General features: G+C 41.4%; 1 protein-coding gene across 1 annotated transcript; it reads left to right on the top strand.

Annotated features, from left to right (window-relative positions):
- Positions 1 to 1111: 1111 nt before the first annotated feature.
- rhogd (ras homolog gene family, member Gd) lies at positions 1112 to 4934 on the top strand. Its single transcript, XM_051419610.1, has 2 exons — positions 1112 to 1208; positions 1876 to 4934. The coding sequence occupies exon 2, from the start codon at positions 1905 to 1907 to the stop codon at positions 2478 to 2480; it is 576 nt and encodes a 191-aa protein (XP_051275570.1). The 5' UTR covers positions 1112 to 1208; positions 1876 to 1904; the 3' UTR covers positions 2481 to 4934.
- Positions 4935 to 20503: the final 15569 nt, after the last annotated feature.

Genomic DNA, 20503 nt, shown 5'->3' with positions numbered 1-20503 from the left:
AGCGCTGGCTGAGTGAGAATAATGACTTGTTTGAAGGTGAATAAGTGATATATGGGCTTTAATACCAGTGCTGACCAAAGACAGGATGAAGTCCAAAAGACAGGGGACAGGATTGTTTTATGGCCTGTTTGTATGTGAGGTATGTATGCAAACACGATGACACTGTGGCATTTAATGGTGAGAATGTAGCAAGTTCAAGAGAAAGGGTAAAGTCATAGCAGAAAGCCACACACTCAGACTCAAGTGTTAACAGACTGGTGAAATCCAGGAACAGCCTCCCTCACCTGCAGTGAGATTGAATGGATTTAAAGTGTTAGATAGTAAGATTTAGGGACACCTTTTTCAGCAGTTGGCACTTTTCAGAGACAGATTATACGGTCTATGGTTTTTTACAAGTTGTATTCTGTTTCTAAAGGCTAATAATTGTGATCAAGGAGTCACATTCATGGTTTGTTGCAGGTAAAATATAATGCCGAACATTCATACATCTATAATGCAGTTAAATATGACTTTGGCGAGGGGAAACAATTAGAGAGTTTTTCTGTGTAGGTAGGAGCAGTGGGGGAAAATAAATGTATTCAAATAGACTACTCCTATAGTTTTGAGGTACATGTACTTTAGCTGAGTCCTGCTACATAATACTAATACCTTACTTCAATATCTTATAGCCTATTGCACTATTTACCATCCATTTATTTTACGTCTGTAGATTAAGATTTTACATACCAAATACAAGATCATATAAAGTAGCATAAAGCAAATAACACTTTGACGGGCTACACCATAAATAGAAATGCTATTTACACTTTAATGCAACAGTAAATCCAGAAATAACACACTGTTGAGTACTTTCACTTTTGTTTCTAGTTGCAATATACTTCTGTACTATTATGAATGCAAGACTTGTAAAAGAGTATTTTTTTACGTTGAAGTATTGCTACTTTCATTTAAACAAAACTCAATATTTCTGGGCAGAAATCACAATTTCAACTACAATTTTCTGTCATCACACCTGCACCTACAGCTAAATGGGAAAGCATGGCGGTTTAACAGCGCCATCTAGTGTCTCACAAACGACGCTCACAAAACGAAACTACAACTCCCAGCGTGCATTGTTTCCGCGTGTCGACTTTTACGTAATGGACAGCTCCCCGGATGCGGCTGTGATTGACTATACCAGGCAAAAAGAGATCGAAAGCCGAGTGGCGGTAAGTCACAAAACCCTTCAAATTTCACCGTTACAGCAACTTACTGCTGGCGAGACATATATTAGAACATAATAGAATTTTTAGAGTAACTTGTAGGAGGTTATGGGCCAGGAACAAAGCTTTCTCGAGAAGTGGCCTGCAAATAAAGTTTCAACTTGTTTGCTAACTAGCTAGCTTGTTAGCCACCAAATGCGCTAGTTCCTTAGCTTGATGCTAGCCACCGGGGGGGAACGCCTAGTATCATAAATGAACAGTGCGAAATAACAAACGCCAGATAAGTCACGTTAATGTTACGCTTTCGATTCACTCGTTGGCCTCCGTTCAAAGGAGTGGTTCGGTAAACTTTCCAGATGTTGTTAATTAGCGGACGGTGGACTTGTAACTAACCCATGTTACGTTAATTGCGTCGATGAGCTAACGTTGGCGGTGGTTAGCTCTCCTGCTAACGTTAAGTAGATTAAAAAAAAAAAACTGTATTATAGTAAAGAAAAGAAGTTACTGACCGGTGTTTTTACTTTTTGGTAGTTAAGTTTAATAATCACCTTTTTTTTTTTTTTTTTTTTTTTACTGACTGAACATTTTAGATTAGCTTCTCAGATGATGAGACATTGTAATTAGAAGTTACCCAGGTGCCTTTGTTTTTTTCTTTGTCTCCTTCTGTTGTCAGGTGCTGCAGACCCAGTGGTCGTAGGCAGGATGCAGACCATAAAGTGTGTGGTGGTGGGTGACGGGGCAGTGGGTAAAACGTGCCTACTCATCTCTTATACCACCAATGCCTTCCCCGAAGAATACATTCCCACAGTGTTTGACAACTACAGTGCTCAGATGAGCGTAGACGGCCGCACTGTCAGCCTCAACTTGTGGGACACGGCAGGCCAGGAGGAATATGACCGCCTGCGCACTCTCTCCTATCCCCAGACCAACGTTTTCATCATCTGCTTTTCCATTGGCAGCCCCTCCTCCCACGCCAATGTGAGGCACAAGTGGCACCCCGAGGTGTCTCACCACTGCCCCAACGTGCCCATCCTGCTGGTGGGCACCAAGAGGGACCTGAGGGGCGATGCAGAAACAGTGAAGAAGCTGAAGGAGCAGGGCCTGGCCCCTACCACCCAGCAGCAGGGCAACGCCCTGGCCAAGCAGATTGGGGCTGTTAAATACATGGAGTGTTCTGCTCTGCTGCAGGATGGCGTCAGGGAGGTGTTTGCTGAAGCTGTGAGGGCAGTGTTGTATCCAGTAACGAAAAAGAATCCGAAGAAGTGTGTGCTGTTGTAATAAATGGTTCCCAGATTTGGACTGTGGAGAGGGATGATGGAGATCCACAGATGCAAAGGAAGGCTGAGGAACGAAGGTCATCATCTGGCTGCGTCCATACCACCTCCAGCAGTTTAGACTTTGTTTTCAGCACCTCTGTTACTCCTCTCTTCCTTATTCATCTCCTGGAGGATTTCACTCCGTTGCCATCATCACCAAAGTGACTAAAATGCCAAAATGGGGGCAACTGACCGTATCTCCTCTATTTTTCTTACATTTTAACTTTTGATATTTACACTTTTTCCAATTTTACATCTGTTCTAGATTTATAGCTTCTCTGCTTTGCCTTTAAAATGCTGATCATGGTTGTCAGAAGCCATAACAAGATCCAAACCAACCAACCAAGCTACCCTGTTTGACTGGAGAGAAGAGATCTGCCTTTGTTCAGGTGGAGAAATAATGACTACCTCATACTCTCACCTAGGTTGCATCTCATGAGTTTCAAGCAGCGTCACCATCAAGATGCTTTGACTTGCCAATTAACATGTAATAAACAGCCAAGTAGAGGGTGAACAAGTTTTTAATTTCAAGCAGCTTGAATCCAGACAAGGTGTGATGACTCTCGGACAAATGCCAGTACCCCATAACCTATATGCACAGATTAGAGGTTAAACTCTCAAGCTGCGGTTCTCCTTGTGCCCAGTCTGGCATGTTAGAGCTGTCTGGCAGGCTGCCCTTCCAGCCTCTTGCACCGCTCTCTCACTGCCACGCATGGAAGAGCCAGTAGGCCTTTGAAGATAAGCAGGACCCATTAAAAGCAGTCGACCGTTTGCCCTCTTCAGCAATAGAGGAGCAGGTGTCATAAGGCCTCCGCCAAATTAACCCATATGGGTACAGGATTCCTTGAGCTGACGTATCGGGAAGTAATGTTGTAGTACAGCTCTCCCCTGTCTACGTCTTAACTCTTGAGGGGTCACACCGAGTGCCATTAAAACATGCCTAAGAATTACTTTTTGACGGGGTGGGGGTCAAAGAGACTGTATTTTGTCTAATAACGGTGAATTTACTCTGTAAATGACTTTTTTTCCTGAAATGTTTTTAACCGACGAGTGTGGTTATGGCCAAAGTTGAATATATTTTTTGTAATAGCTTATGTTTATTTGATCAGTAAGATGTATGTGTGTAATAGTTAATACTCAGATTTGATAAACCAGAACACCATGATGCACCCTATGCCAATTACATTGTTGCCTTACATTTAAGGTCAGCAGATTATGACCACTGCATAATTGATTCAGTATAATGATACCAGAATATGTTTAAACTGGCTTGTGCTAGGCTATATACACTTATTTTCCTATATTTTCTTGGATAGTGGAATACCATTTCATCTTCATCAGAAGCACTGTGTCATAGCTGCCTAGTTAATACGACAAGTAATGACTGATTATCTTCATTATAGAAGGAGCTTTTTTGTTTGGTCCGGTGCCTTATGTAAACCAAAGACCATAGCAGTGCTCCTTTTTCAAACCCAAAGGTTCTCATTAAAGTGATGAGAGAGCCACATGGCCTTTTTTTTTTTTTTTTTTTTAATATATAAATGCAGGTCCAACCAACTCTTCATTTTTGTCATTTTTCACTAGCTTTCTGCCAGTAAACACACTCTTCTCGCAGCACCCTTTGTAAGACACAGGTGCTAAACTGACATCTTGCACGGCAAGTCTGTTGCATTTGTGAAACGGAGCACAAGAAAGGCAGTGCTCGTGGCCCACACCTCTTAACAGATTGTGGTTTGCATCCCTGCATTGCACGTTGCAGTGAGGGCAAAGGCACAAGCACAACTTGCACATACGGTTAGCAAGAGATGCGTTGGTGGAACGTGCCTTGTCACATCTGAAGATTTTTATACATTTTATAAAAATATTTTTTTAGTAATGACTGGTTGCTAATTTGTGCTTAACGCTGCCAGTAAATACCAGCAACCCTTTTTACTATAGTTATTTTCATTTACTCACTTGAGCGGGGTGTATTATAAGTCAACCTAGATTGTGGCCTGTGTAAAGTCTAGAGTAACCGAAACGCAACACGAGCAGGAGACTTTGTGTATCAACAGTAATGCGGTTTGAGATCTGCCAAAGGATGTGTGAAAATTTCCCAGGTCGGTGTGTGGAGGGTTGAATGTAAGTGCATAATATGTCAAACTGTCAACTGTGGGGAGTTTGTTTTTTTGTTTTTTTTTGCCGTGTCCTGATTTCACTCAGATAATGCTGTTGAAGTGGAACATACACCTGTGGGCTCTCTGTGTCCCAGAGCTGTATGCTACCGTGTGCGTGGTACTACGCTTTTACACTGGGAACTTGATTTGTAGAAATCTGTTTGTAATTGTTTTATATATAACAAAAGCATATTTGTATAAATGAACTAACAGTGAGATGATTTTAAATTATGCCAAATAAAATGGTGGTTAAAACCAGACACTGTTTGAAGATAGATTGTTTTTCTTTGCTATTTTGTGACCAAAAAACTCTGGTGTTACACGTCATCAGCACATTACTTCAAGTCTGTAAGCTGCTAATGGAAGAATAAAGTCACATTGAGGTGTACAACTGAACTGAGTCACAACTTTAAACAGGTACTTGTATTTTCAGCTCAGGAAACCACACTACGTTCTACCAGCACACGTACCAGTTAATTTTCTGTCATATTAATGATACTACAATTACCATGTCCGAACACTAGATGGACACAGCCCTCTAGCTCAGCTCCACATTATCTAGAATGAGTACCATTCCTCAAAGCCTGTGTTTTTTTTTTTTTCCTGTGCATTTGGAGTTAATGGTCTATACCCATCTGGTTTTCAGGGCCATCATTCAACTTAGCAGACACCCACAAGTTCAATCAGTTGCAGGGGCTTAAAAACTCAGCATGCTGCTTACTCTGAAAAATTCCCTTGACCTTTATGGGTGGTGGCTCTGACAAATGACAGATGTGTTGAACTCCACCGGAGGCTCATTACAACATCACTGCGGCAATATTTAGAGCCCATTTCCTCTGCAGTCTGTCTAAATGTTTTACAACCAGGATAATGCCGAATGTATGTTTACAGCCTGTAAAAGTTTTGTTACTGCCTGTGTTAGGGTTTGAAATATTGTTTCAGTGAATGGTACCAAGCATATGACTTGTAAGGGCATTCGGGAAAACAATGCTTACAGGCACAACTGAGTAGTGTGATGTTTGTAATGAGATGAGAAGGGATGACTGAGTTTTGCTGTCTGGAATAAGCTTAACTAAAGCAGGTGGATTAATGAGACTTGGGTCAGTTGAGGTGATTGAGTGCAAATTGAGTGATGTGTATTAGACATAATTTAGTCGTTTTCAAACTGTTTTTTAAAAAATCTTTCTCTCATCCTCATTTGTTTTTATAGTCGTTAAATTAGACCCCTCCCCTCATTTTAATTTATGTGTATATTTGTTGTGAGCTTGAATTGATTTTTGATAATTTCACAAAAGCTTGAATTTTCCAGTACTTCAAAATGGGCATTAAATTATATGAAGCTGCTGTCATAGCAAGTGCAGGTTCATTCATAAAGTTCATGAGGGGGACTGTTTAGATTGAAACCTAAACACAAACCCATTTTCAAATACAAATGGCTCCTGAAAATTTAGATTTTTAAATGCAAATGAGTAGGGAACTGAGAAACCATTAAAATCTGTTTTTGTAATTATCTTTTTTTTAATAATAAAGAGTTAAACAACCATACATGATACTCTGAAAGACATAAATGCCATGTAACTATAGTAATATGATGGTAATTTGTCATTTGAATGCTAAAATGTATGAATATATTTAATGTCTTGCAGGCTGGATTGAAACAATAACTGTATATTGTGATACGTTTAGGTAGATTGTAATTTTCAGTTGGGGAGTACTCAGGCAGAAGAAAAGTGATGTAATACAGCTTTAGAAGCATTATTAGCTGAACTCGGTTTTATAATCAATAATGCTGCATCTTGATTATTGCACTGGGAAGAACCTCACCAATCAAGCACAAACATCACTCACGGCCTAATGACATTTGCTCACAATCAATAATTGTATAACAGTAATGGAAGTGTGGAAACTGGAAACAATATTGGGCACAAAGTAAAGCACAATGAACATAAAATTAGACTTATATCCACGAGTCTGTTGCCCCAGTGTATTCGGGGAGGCTTCCATACACACCAACATCAAAAAAGAGATGATCATGTCGTCATCCAAGACGAACAAATCAGACAAGGCCCTGTGCTCCACATTTGTATTTATCTGTTTGTGGCAGACACAAGTTTAGTTTGCTGTATATGATGTAAATACAGAAGTTTTTCATGCTGCATAGTCACACAGAGAACCTTGTGTCTGAGCGTAGCAGGGGGTGAGATTTTCACCAGCAGATATCCTTTCGGTGAGTCATCAGCGTGGAGCGAGTGGGAGTACTGGCCTCCGCCGGGACCTTGATCTCAGCTCTGTCTATCGTTCCTCAATCTCCCTTGTTCCTTTCCTCCTTCTCACTGTCCGTTTGATGATGTGCTGGGTAAAGCCAAAAGGCCGGGCAGCTCCCGGCACTATTCAGTCAAGGAACTGGGGAGATTCCTCTTCTTCTCCTTGTCTAAAGATGAAAAAGCAAAAGGCCTTGATCTAATAGGCAGCCCGCAGCTACACCGAGACTTAGAAAGCTGCGGTTCTGCATTCAAATCAAACTGTTCCAGCAGTGGGAGAGGGAAAATGAGATTGCAAAGGAACACAGAAGGGAGTGAAGGCCGTTGGCTGTGTTCGCAACAAAATAGGACTCCTCAGAGCCGAGGAGAAAGAGCGTGGTGTTGAGGCAGTAATGAAAAAGCAGCAAATTTGCGTATATGATGATTGAATAGAGGGGAGTTCAGTCAAGTTGTTTCAATTGTAAACTGAAGGAAAGTAGGTGGTGAGAAAAGTCTGATGAATAAAGAAAGAAGGGGCACCTGACCCTTTTCTACTTGTGGTGGTTTAAAGGAATAGTTTGATATTTTTGGAAATACCATTGTTTGTTAATCTAGCTTAGTTTTGCTTTAAGATTGGAAACAGTGGGAAACAGCCAGCCTGGCTCTGCCCAAAGTTAACATAATAAGCCTACTAGCATCTCTGAACCTGACAAATTAAATTATAATTGTCAGAAATGAATTATCTATATACTATTCTTGACTTCCTGGCAAACTTACAGTGAAGACAGGACTACAGGAAGTCACTCTGTCCAGTTAAAAAGTAGCACATAACCCCATATCAAACTACATTCATTTCATTCTTCACTTTTTGGATTTTGTCTCCTTTAGATAGAGCCAGGCTATCTGTTTCCTCCTGTTCCCTATCATACTAAGCTAAGCTAACCATGTTGCGTACTGTCATCTGGTAACTGTGTTTCCGTGTATCCTTGTTAAAATGGATTAAAAAACAGCCAGATAATTAGGGTTATGTTGTGGTTAGAGTTAGGTGCTAAATTAAGGGACTACTTACTTCAAATCCAAAGTTTATTTTAATGTTTGCATTAATACTGCCGACAGCTCTGGTGACAGAGTGGAACCAAATGAAAACCTGTAGGCGCTGAATTGTTATGAGAGTAAAGAGAGGAGCGAACAGAGGAGCACAACAGAGAGAAGAAAAGAACAGGCACCCAGGTCTACTCAAGTATTAATTATGTTGGTTTGCAGCTTGGAGGTGGGAAACTGCTGCCTGTGAATCACTAAAGTAACAGCGCTGGGAACATAGAGGCCTCACGTGCCCTCATCACATTGCTCAAACCCCTCTTCTGAGTGCTGCTGAGGAAACAAGAGCAGAATGAAACCGGGCTGATTAGATGTCCCGTGTTATGTGGCCGCCCATTGTTGATGTGCAATCCCACTAAATCCACAAGAGGCTGTTCACACGCTGTCATTCACTGATGTCTGTATCACCACAGCGGGGAGAGGCCAGATGGCATGGGGTGCCAGAGCAAGTCAACTCTGACACTTTTCAGTTTGCATGCTCACACCACCGCGGGGTTGGAGTGATGAAGTGAGAAAAGGAAAGAGAATGAAAAGGAGAGAACTTTGTCGGACAAGCTGTGGTTAAATGTAAGTGAAAGCAATCGATGAGCTGACTTTGAGCTTTACGGTTCTTCATTAAAGATTGGATGGGACGTATGACAGACCACACAGGGAGAGCCTTTTGCCCTACCCAATTACCAGCTCTTACTTTGGTTTTATGCTCTGTCTAAGCTGTCATAACCCTAAAATGACAAGACAGTGTGAAACCAAACACTGTTAAGTCCAAACAAGCCACATTTTCCACATTCCTCTCCACCCCCCCCTTTTTCGTTTTCCCCTCTCTCTGCCTTCATTTGGCTTTCTGGTGTGCATTAGTGTTGGCTATCACCTGGGATCTGTCAGCAAGAGAGCAGAACCTTTTCACAAACTTGTCAATTCAAGCAGCAAAAGGTCACTCAGCAATTTAGGCCATCCAGCACTGAACCGACCCAAACGCTGCCAACTCTGAATACATCTGCAAACTCAGCATGCAACCCGAGGGGAGGATACAACGAATCAGACATCGTTCCTCTCTGCAGTCTTGATGCTTCACTGCAACAGCATATATTTCTGCCATTAAGAGAGAGAGAGAAAGTTGGTGTTTCTGGGACTGTGGCCTCCGTGTGTGTTGAGATAGAACATCCTGTGCTGCCTTGGTTACTGCTCTCCTGCAGCGCTTTGCCTGCTTTGATCTCACCCGTCTCGTCTTTGAGGAGCAGGTTTTACTGTTCTACTCACATTGAAGGAGATTGTGTGGTTTAACTAGGTGGAAAATTCTTTCTAGAGAAGAGGGGAGCTATTTTTCTTCCCACCTGGACCTTTTCTGTGGTCAGAGGCAATCTCCTTTCACTACGGATCTCTGCACCTTGAATTGCACATCTCTTATTGGTTCAGTTTCATTTGTCAGGGTTTTGTTGTCATAGAGGTTGAGACTGTTACAGCACTTTCGGGTGCTGTAAGCTGTGAAGGAAAGAGTCCTAACAGTCCAAGCGTTAATCCAATTGTCTTTAGTCCCATGTGAGGAAAAGGGGATTGGGTTCTATGTGTGCATTTGTGTGTGTGTGTGTGTGTGTGTGTGTGTGTGTGTGTGTGTTTGTCTCTGAGATGTTTATGGATTACTGAGAGGTCAGCCTCCACTGTTGAGCCTCTTCTGGACAGGGAAGACGTCATTGGCGTGGAGACTGTTGTACTTGGCTCTCAAAACCTAAACCTCATAACCTGCTGTCAGTGCAGTGTGGAAGCTGTGTTTCAACAAAGAGACAAAATGAAATATGATCTGCTGATTTAAAAAAAAACAGTTTTTCCCTCAAGGACTAATATCTGACGTCTGTCTCATTGTGTTGAGAAACAGCAGTTAGTGCTTTGAATGAGACTATCATTAGAGTCTTTTTAAGCTGCAATTAGGTAACCAGTGAGAACTAATTCACATAAAAGAAAAATACAACTTTCCCAGGGGTAGCAGATTCTTTCAAAGTAAGCAAAGAGAATTTTTTGTTTCCCCTTCTATATTCTATATCTCTCCCCCTGTTCTTTTCTCTTTGTTTCTGTCTCCAATGGATGCAGTTAATGCTGGCTCTGTTCATTGTGTTTGTCCTGATTTTAACTTGGAAACCCGAAGGATCCAGACATGGGTGGATGGATATTTTTATCCTCCTTGGTAGAATCTAAAACCATATTTTGACAAGTTTGGGGAATAAGAACTATAGACAGGCCAAAAATGACTCAGAGTACAGCTTACAGAAATATAAGACAATGGAAAACATCTGCTGATAAAGATCATGAGATTTGATTGAAAGCCCCTGAACAGCCAATGGACATTTTGACGTGACTTTTTTCTCAGCTGTTGTCTCCAAGATGATGAATGAACTTTGACATTCGGCTATTAAGTTGGACGAGATTTCCCCGCTAAGGAAAGAAAATATCTATAGTCCACGACAACTGGGCAAAATCCATCTGCTGCTGCAGATCATGTGATATGATCAAAAGCTCAATAATTAAAAGGACCATTAAGATGAGAGTGTAAGATTTAGTGGCATCAGGCATATAGAAAAACACTAAAAGCCCTATCTACAGCCAAGGTTTTACCATTACTGGTTTACCTGGGCTACTGTAGAAACATGGTGGTTCAACATGGTGGCCTGCATGGAAGGCGACCCGCATCTGTAGATATAAACGGCTCATTCTTTTTTGGACTTTTATTGCCTTTAATGGATATTGAACGCTGTAGAGTGACAGGAAGTGGGGGAGAGGGAGAGGGGATGACACACTGCAAAGGGCAACAGATTAGAGTCAAACCCATGGCAGCTGCAGCAAGGACTCAGTACATGGGTGCCAGCTCTAACAGGTGAGCAAAAAATGGGTAATTCTAAGGTAACAAAAACAAAACAATTCCTATATTCAGGTCATTATACTAATAATAAAAACATACCTATGAATATTATATTCCATTTCTGCCAATAGATCCTCCTAAGACTTTATTTACTCTATTTGAGACTTGAAAGTTTCAAGTTTTAGATCAAGCTTAGATTGCCTACACAAATGTCATTGTCAATATTGACATGCTGCACATCGTTAGGTTGGTTAGATACTCCACATCTTAATTGTTCAGTTCAGTTTAAGGAAACCTCAAGCACCAAAGTCTCAAATGAGCAAATAATGTATACTTGATATGTTTTTCTTACTGGTTTAAATAAACAATTTGAAAGTATTTTCCAACTTTGTTGAGCAATAGTCTTGTGCAAAAGGAGTTAAAGGCCTGTACAATATAGACACTAGTTCCAAATATAGGCAGATTGAATTCAAGCCCTATAGATATACGTATTTTCAGGTGATTATACACTAATGAAATCTTACCTATGAATATTATATTCCATTTTTGCCCACAGTTTTACACACTGGACCTTTAAAACACCTCTGACCTGCAAAAGGTCTTTGTACAGTATGTGTCTCATGTCAAACCTTACACCCATATATGATTATTGATTTCAATAATCACAAACTGGCTGCAGAGATTTGCTCCTATTCAGCCCTAAGAGCATTACTGTGGTTGACCACTAATGTTGGCTTATATGACTTGGGCTCGCAGTTGTCATTTTAGGTCATCCCAAAGGTGTCAATTTCTACCACAGAAAACTCTCAAAGCCATTTCTTTATGGGCTTTGTGAACTAGGGAAACTATGGTGTAAGAGTATATGGACTTGTTGTATAAGTGAGAACATGATACAAAACATTGACAAACATTGTATCTAAATATAACTTTTGTTAATGTATTTTGAGAATAAATATTCTACTAATATCCATACCAAAGCATTTCAGTGCTTTAATTACCAAAATCCTAATGAAAACCGAGAAAATCTAATATCTTCAGCATATTTGCTTTGATCTTTTATCTGTACACAAATACTGAAATATCTTGCTAATGTGCATGTTTTTGAACATAAAGTACTACATGGATATTGCACGTACATGTCAGGAGCTGGAGTCTGAATAAACCCTCAAATAGGCCTTCATGTACGCATCATTTAATATAATGCACATCTTTTGAAATATTGACTCAAAATACATCAAAAGGAAACATCATGTGACCCAACTCTTCCATTGTCTTTATTTATTATGTGTTGGTGTTTGTGCGTGAAGCTGTGTGTAGATGGTGCATGTTTGAGTGCTCTAATAGATGGTTTGCTTTTATAACATCTGACATACTGAGACTGACAGCTTTTTCTGTGACCATGGAAACAGGAAATTAGCCCGTTCACTACGGTGATGCACTCAGAAGAGGGGTTTGAGCAACAAGGCTACGGTAATCTGCTGGCTGACACTTAGACACTTGCATCCTGAAGAGCGTATCTGAGGAGAGCAGAGGAGGAAGAGAGGGGAGGAGAGGTGGCAGATAGATGAAGAAAAACACAAAGATGAGAGATAACACTTCAGGTTTACATTTTGATCTCTTTTCTCCAGAGACGTAGTCGTATAGTTAGCCTCAATGCAACCCTCATGTACAAATCCCATCCCTTATTGAGCTCTTCCTCCTCTCCACTGAAGTCTATCTGAGGTCTGGTTGACTCGACGAGAGAAAGATGTCTCCTCCAGATGTGGTGTTTGCAGCTTAGTAGTATGCGGTTTGGCTCCCGCGATGGCTTGGGAGGCAAGCTGTGTGCAGTAATTGAAGCTGGCTCCCCTTGGGGCTCTGCACTAATCGCTAATAAAGTCTACCTCCTCCCCACCACCGCCACCACCAACCGGCAGAGTGTGTTTGACCCCTGCCTGCCATCTCTGTGTGGTCCCATAATGAAGGTCAGGATGACTGTATACACTCACAGCACAATTATACAGTACAGACAACAAGAGGCCTCACTGAAACTTATGAAAACACAGTGCGGCAGTATACACTGTACACTGTAATTACAGTGTAGAACCATGTATTAATTTGCTGGTGCTCAGACACAGACATGCACGCACACAGATATGCATGCACACATGAGGTCAGCCAGCCACGCATTTCCCCTCACAGCACTTCTGCAACACACTTATTTTTTTCCCCCACAGTTTTAATTTCACAGCTGAAAAGAAGAGACAACTCTGTCTACTAGGCACAAAGCGCATTGGTAAATGAACAAGATTTCTACTGAATAAAACATCTAGTGAGAATCCCAAATGCCCACAGTGCTGAGCTTATTGTAAGTCTTAGAAGTAAAAAGAGGATAAAGACAGGAATCTATTAAGACTATTTAAATCGGTTTCATACCCTTTTAGACATGGACACTGTGACCTCTGCTCTCTTGTGCTTTAAAAGGTATTACATTTTAGACAATGGAAATGATATTTCATGGATATTGAATTTTATTGTATTTGTGGCCAATTTCATAACAGTAGAGAGATGACAGGAAAAGCCAACTCAAAACAGGAATGTTTCCATGACATTGTCAGCATCTGAAAAACCCTCAGGCCACAGGGGCAAATAAAAAAAACATTATAGCAACAACTGTAATTGTCTTCTACCCCCTACGCTCATAGTCGTGTTGACAGACTATGAGCACATGTTGTCACAGTGCATGGACCTGCTAGTGGCCCTGCGAGGCTGCACTTCGGATTTTAGATTAATGCTAAAGTCAGCATGCTAACATGTTCACAAAGACTAATACGCTAGCAAACAGATGTTTATCAGGTATCAATTTTTATCTTCAACATATTTTTTTTATATTATAATATAATTTAATTAATTAATAATATTATTTGCTAATGAGCCACAAAAAGAGGTATTTCATTCATAGACTATAATACGTAAACCTCCATCATCTCTGATGGACAGCATGGAGCGACACTAAAATTGAGAAAACTCAAAATAAATAGCCTTTTATTATAAATACAATTAGTATATTGACAGACAATGCCATCCCTAAAATGCTGCTAGTGTGGGGGAAAAAAAAGGTCTTCTACATGTTCTTTGTTCAGGGTAACCAGTCATCAGCAGTCACTTTTAGAGCTGTAACAACATCATAAGGTAAAATATGATATTGTTTCAGCTCTAAAAGTGAATCGGTCCTCAGGAGCACTGACACACTTGACAAGTTTGAAGTGAAAAATCTAGAAAAATGTGACCAAACCTACAGAAGCAAGCTATCATTCCCATTTAAATTACCCTGTGTTCTTTGATGAGGAAGTGTATTGACGATCTCGCTTCAGTGAGAAAGAACCTATCAAGAGGCTTATGGTGTCATGTGGGGAGATGTAGTTCCAGATGACTGTAATTATATGCTCAGTGTTGCTTCTCTTCGATACCAAAATAGATTTATGATTCACCAGCCCACGCAGTGTCCACACATGCACAGACACGCGCACACACTCAATGTGTAGCCACACAAACAAACATGCGCACACCTCCCTAGTAATCAACTCTGATGGAACACAATTAATATCCAATTTCACCAGCTTTTGTTTTCAGCTGTGGATTTAAAAAGAAATGAGGAGCTCCCGGGGGAATTGACTCATGAAAACCAATATTTAGTGTGGTGACATTGTCTGCTTGAGGTCAGGGATAAAGGACTGAAGAGCTCAGGAAACAACACTGATGGATGCAGGGTAAACCATAGAGTATAACAAAAGCAAGCAGAAAATACCCTCGATGGTATTTATTAGGATGTGAGAGGTCTTTAGTATGCCGGAGGCCTCAGGTGTTGGGAGACACACAAGATTCCAATCTTAAGCTTCCCGTCTGGCTCTGGATGACACACCAATGGATAGCCAGCCGATTCATTCCCCCTGCTAGTCTTCAATCAATAGCGGAACCAGCAGGGGAGGGAGAGGTATCTTGGCTTCTCTCCGTTTCCCCTTTAAATCAGACTTACTATGCAGGGAAGGAAGACAACCCCTTCATCCTTTATCATGCTGGAAAGACAAGCCCACGGAATGCCTCAAGGCAAACTGTGTGCTCGGCACTCTCCTGCATGGCTGCCTCAGCGATAAACTGTGTCTTTGTAGCCTGCGGTGGAGTTGTGTGTCAGTATATTTGGCCACTGTGGTTAGACATTCAGATAGACTAGTCTGAGGGTGAAGGACGACAAGATAGGAGTAGTCTAAAAGACAGTTACGGCTGTTGTAATGTTCCTGTTAAACTGGGAAGGTTTGACCTCGAGGGTGCTCGAGTTTTTGAGGTGTAACTCCATCTTTTCCTTTTCGTGCTTCCTGAAGAATCGGTATCAAAGAAATCTCTACTAGCCTACTCATTCCTTTTTAGCCGTACTAGCAGCGTGGCAAATGCGATTTTTTATCTGGTCTGTTATTCCACCACTTTATATTTCAGTAAGATAGAAATATCTCAACAGCTATTGGACATACTGCCATGCAATTTAATTACAGGGCTTCACAGTCCCTACAGGATGAATTATATTGTTTAGTGATCTCCTGACTTTTCCTCTTACATTTCTGGTTTTGAATGAAATTTATGTGAATATATATTTATAAATAAATTGTTATGACATTTTGGGTAAACATTTATGTAGTCATTTTGTGATCCTCTGACCTTTCATATCATCGTCAGGTCAAAATTCGAATTTATTTATAGTACTTGCAAAAACTAATTCACATCCCATCAGCCTCAGTTGTACTCTGTGTTTAGTTTAATACAATGGTGAACATGATAAACATTATACCTGCTTGACATCAGAATGTTTGCATTGTCTCTGTGAGCCTGTTAGCATGCTGAAGTTAGCATTTAGCTCAAAGCAGTGTGCTTAAAGGACCTGTGTGTGGCCTTTAGTGGCATCTAGCGGTGTAGTTGCAGATTGCGATCCCCTTGCCTCACCATCCCCTTCCAACTGTGTAGGATAAACTATGATTTCTGTGAGACTTTTGAAAGGCTTTATCTACATCGATCTTTGTCACCGTGTTGGCCTACTATAGAAACATGGTGGTTCAACATGGCGGCCTCTGCAGAAGAGGACCCGCTCCCTCTGTAGATAAGTAAGGTGACCAAATCACAACGATTATCATTTTCAGGTCATTATACACTAATGAAAACAGACCTATGAATATTATATTCCATTTATGTCAGCAGTTCCTCCTAAATGTTTCACACTGGACCTTTAAATACAACCTCAGAGCATGGCTGCAGACTGCTATCATTGTCGAAACATATCCTGTATGATCATGTGTGTATGCAGGCCTTTTAATCATGAATATTCTAAAGCAAAGGCCTAATGTTGCATAATAATTTAACAGGAGTGTTGCAACACAAACTTTTACTCTTTGTAGCTTGCAGGCATTGCATTATGGGTGGTATTTTTTGGTGTTTCACCATTCAGTACCCCAAAGGGAAATATTATTGGCAACGCATAAATAGTTTGCTACAGAAAAAAAAGCATAGATATTCCATTCGACCATCCATTCAACAAATCTAACTTAGAAGGCTGTTTAGTTTTAAAGCTAAGCCTTTAACTTTCCTTCAAATTATCTGTCTGCCCTAACAGCCACTTTTTACTTTATCGTCTTCCTCCTTCCTCTCCCTTTTGCCAGAGAGATGGATGGCCACAGATCAGGATGGAGGCGGCTGCCTCGGACAGACTGATAGGGAGCGTGAGTGAGCCATCACTCTTGTAATGAGGTATTGGGACAGAAACTAGGGTGAGTGGGTAGTTAGGAGGAGGGATCAGCCCACCAGAGGTCAGCCTGGAGGTCAGTACAGAGAGGTGTGACGGGACAAGGAAGCGCATAAACACTGTGGTATTAGTAGGAGACAGAAATAGATGCTACAGGGGGCTTGGTAACAGATCGAGGTCAGGTTATGTGAGTGTGTATTTGTGTGTGTTTAACACAAGGGGCGGGGGGCAACAGTTGAGGCAGAGACCCCTCCCAGGCGAGCAGTTAAGGGCGAAAGCGGTTGGTGTTATTGTGTGGATATGTCAGAGTCTTCAGGACCTGCTGCGAGGGGAAGGGTAATGAGAGCAGCTCCAGTGTGGAGATGTTTGTTTTGGGGGCACCAGGAAGTATCTAATTAATGCTATTCCAGAGGCCCTGGTGAGGCCTGACCTTCTGTTCAAAGCCCAGAGCTGCCTTCACCGCTTCACCCTGCCTGGGCTGCCATCAGTGAGGCTTGAATTATTGATAAGACTGAGAAGAGAAGTAGGAGAAAACTGGAGGGATGGAATTCTCCATTGCATGTTGCAGGAAGTTGAACAATCTATAAAGGGAGATGAGACTAACCCCAAGGGCGGGAGTCTTCAGGGAGAGGAGCATCCTAAATAACAGGCATTCTTGAGAGACCGGGGTTAAAGGTGATGGAGACGAGGATGGAAGTGACTGAGAGCAACAGGAGAATGATGAGTGAAGCCGGAGGATGAAACATACATCCAAGATGGAAGCAGAAGAGACAAAGAGAGAGGAAAAGACAAATTAAAAAGGCAAAATTTGTCCAAACATTTAGGAATGCGCCTGCATGAAATGCAGCATATTAGCAAGCCTCAGCACGATGGAGAGTGGAAGGGGGGACGGTGGAGGGTGTGTTGCGACTCCTAAATCAGGCTGATGCTTTCCCCAAATGCTCTGCTGTTATTTTGCCGCAGCTGGGGCTCGCTCGCAGGAAACAGATGGAGGTAATAAAGCCGGGAGCTGGGTGGACTCTGCGATCCCACTGGGCTGTCTGCAAGCAGGCGCACTCCATCCCAGCCCTGACACACATAAAGCCCGTTGAGGATTGAGTAGGGCACGAATGGCCGGCGGGCAAGGTGACCAGTGGGGCAGGGATTCAATCTGGGGGAAACAGGCAGTGTTTAAGGCTTAAGGTTTAAGAATGATTCACGAGTAGACTCCAGAAGTAATACAAGGCCTGGGTCTTAAATATCAACTGTGAAGTCACAGAGAACAGGGGCTGGAAACGTGGCTCAGAGCAGGTTTCAAGTTGCAAACATATTAATAAATCAATACACAGCACACGACGAATCTTGATATATTAAGGAATAGATCGACATTTTGCAAATTGGACTACACTTGATTTGTTTTCCTAAATGATGGGTTTTTTTGCACTCAGGGGAACATCACTCAAACTGGTGTTGGTTTATTGATTTTAAGAATGGTGTTTATCTGTTTTTGCAAATGAACTCTTCACTTACTGACAAGCTTGTCAACTTCCAAGTAGGTGGACTTTGTTGCTTTTGGAAAGAGCCACACTCGCTGTTTCCCCTTCATTTCTAGTCTTTATGGTAAGCTAAGCTAACTTCATACAGTATTTAAGGCACAAATATATGAGTGGATGAATCATCTCATATAACTCTTGGAAAGTAAGCAAATTTACCTCCCAAAATACCTAAATTAATTAAACCTCAGCCTTAAGCACTATTTTACACATAAAAATTCATCATCTAGGCGCAAGAACTCAGATGCAACAATAATTTGACAGTAATAAACAACACTGTCATTGCCTCAGTTACCTTGAAATCGCACAGATTGCATGAAATCTCTCCAGACTACAAACCTGAACACTTTTGCATAAATCTGAAAGACTAATTAGCCTTTGGTGATTAGTTGCTGCTCTTGCTTTTATTCCCTTCTCTTATAATCCCAACCCACCCCTACACCTACGCTCTTTCTCAGCTAAGTCATTAACGGCAAACCTCCGGTGGGAACTGAAGCTACCTGCGTTGAACAAAAACAAATACTAGCTTGTTTCATGCATCAGCCACCGGAACCCCTGGGACTTGCAAAGTATGAAGTCAGGAGACGGCTGCTCCCACTAATGTATTTTTAATCACTTGTGTACACTTTTTATTCTCCCGTCCAGACAGGAGACAGATGCAGTCAGTCCTCATGTCAACTTCCTATTATCTAACATTATTAAAAAGTATTTTTGGAAATGTTTTAGTCAGGAAATAAGCTGCGCAGACTTTTCTTCTGGCTTTACTATGTTCTATATAAACATTTTATGCAGAAATAGAGAAATAGAGGAAATGTTGCTTGCCAAAGTGCTGTTATATGTTTCTACAGCCGTGGAAAACTGCAAGAAAGAAAAGGGGAAGGAAAGTTGTCAGCTGTTCATCCACATGAACTATCTAAGAAACATTAACTTGGCACGAAGGGAGAAACTCTGCCACCTAAATAAGACCAGGAGCAATCAGATCCCATTAGTATTACATGCCACGAAGTCCCTGTACACACACACACACACACACAAACACACAAAATCACAATGCTGCTGTCTTTCTGTTAATTCAATAAACACAGCACTTGTGTTTATAGAAGAATTTACTCCATCCAAAGCAATTATTTTCTATCTCAGGCAACCTCTGGTCTTATTTTGTTTGGAGAGGCAAAGGCAATTTCAGTATATATTCACATCCTTGAATATGTAAACACTCACAAACACGAGGCTCTGACATCCTGTTTTCGACTCACCTTCTCTCTCCCTGTGGGGCTTACAAGCACTAATGTTCTCTGATGTCTGATTCAAGGTTCAACCTGCAGCTCTTAGTAAAAGAAAGAAAGAGACAGAGAGCTGAGGTGCGTAGCAAAGAGGCACATAAAGGAAAAAATGTGACGACAGAGATAACAAAGATGTCGGAGCGGGTTTGAGATTCTGCAGAAGCAGCAGCAGCCAGCGAGCCAGATGTGACAGCTTGTATTTTGTCTTCCCTGACAGAGTGAGAGTGATGGCTGCTTTGATCCAGCACAGGATCTGACATATTCTCAGTTCCTATCAGAGCACTCAACACATCCCCACTGGCATGCAAAAAAGCCCCCAAACACGCTAGTGTTCGTAAGCAAAGATAGAACTGCAGAGTGCTTGATACAAAAGTACCACAAAGCCACCTGTCATGGGCTGGATGTGATGTGATGTGATTACAAATTGTTCCATTAACTCTAATCTTCTCTGGGGTAGGCAGCAAGAATTCTCAACTTGAGGCAAAGATGCACATGAAAAAATAGTTTCGGTCCATCTGTATGGGAAATTTATTGCAGTGTATTCACATCGCACAATGTTTTGCAAACACCCCACCTGCAGCAAAGTAAATGTTATCATTGCACCAAATGGGCTGGCATGCATGTTCGTATGGAGAAGCGCTCCCAAGCGGAAATCCACAGTTAAACAGTGAAAAGGCCCACTGAGTCTCTGTAAACAGTGGATAGGTGCTTCAGCCTCCGGTTAGATTTGGGAGCTGCTTTCACCTTCTGTTTGTCTCCTGGTTGACAGGCAGTATAAACCCTTCCAGCCTGTAAGTAAAACAAAAATTAGTCCACTTTTTGCAGCGAGGTCTGCCTGCAGAGCAACACTGTGACTTCATGACAGACTCTCTAATCCTCAATCTATGATATGGATTTAAGAAGGGTTGAACAAGGGCTCTGAGGGATTTACCCTCTGACATCCTACTGTGTATCCCCATAAAATAATATGTATGTCTATAAATATGTTAGTATTCTTGTCAGTGGCCTCAGTATTTACATAAATTTTACTTCTACTTATACCACCACATTTAAAGGGGAAATGT

Source organism: Dicentrarchus labrax, unplaced genomic scaffold (genome assembly GCF_905237075.1).
Source record: "Dicentrarchus labrax unplaced genomic scaffold, dlabrax2021, whole genome shotgun sequence".
In the NCBI taxonomy this organism is placed as follows: Eukaryota; Metazoa; Chordata; class Actinopteri; family Moronidae; genus Dicentrarchus; species Dicentrarchus labrax.
The sequence above is the reverse complement of the archived record's forward strand: the minus strand, read 5'-3'. Positions and strand labels throughout refer to the sequence as shown.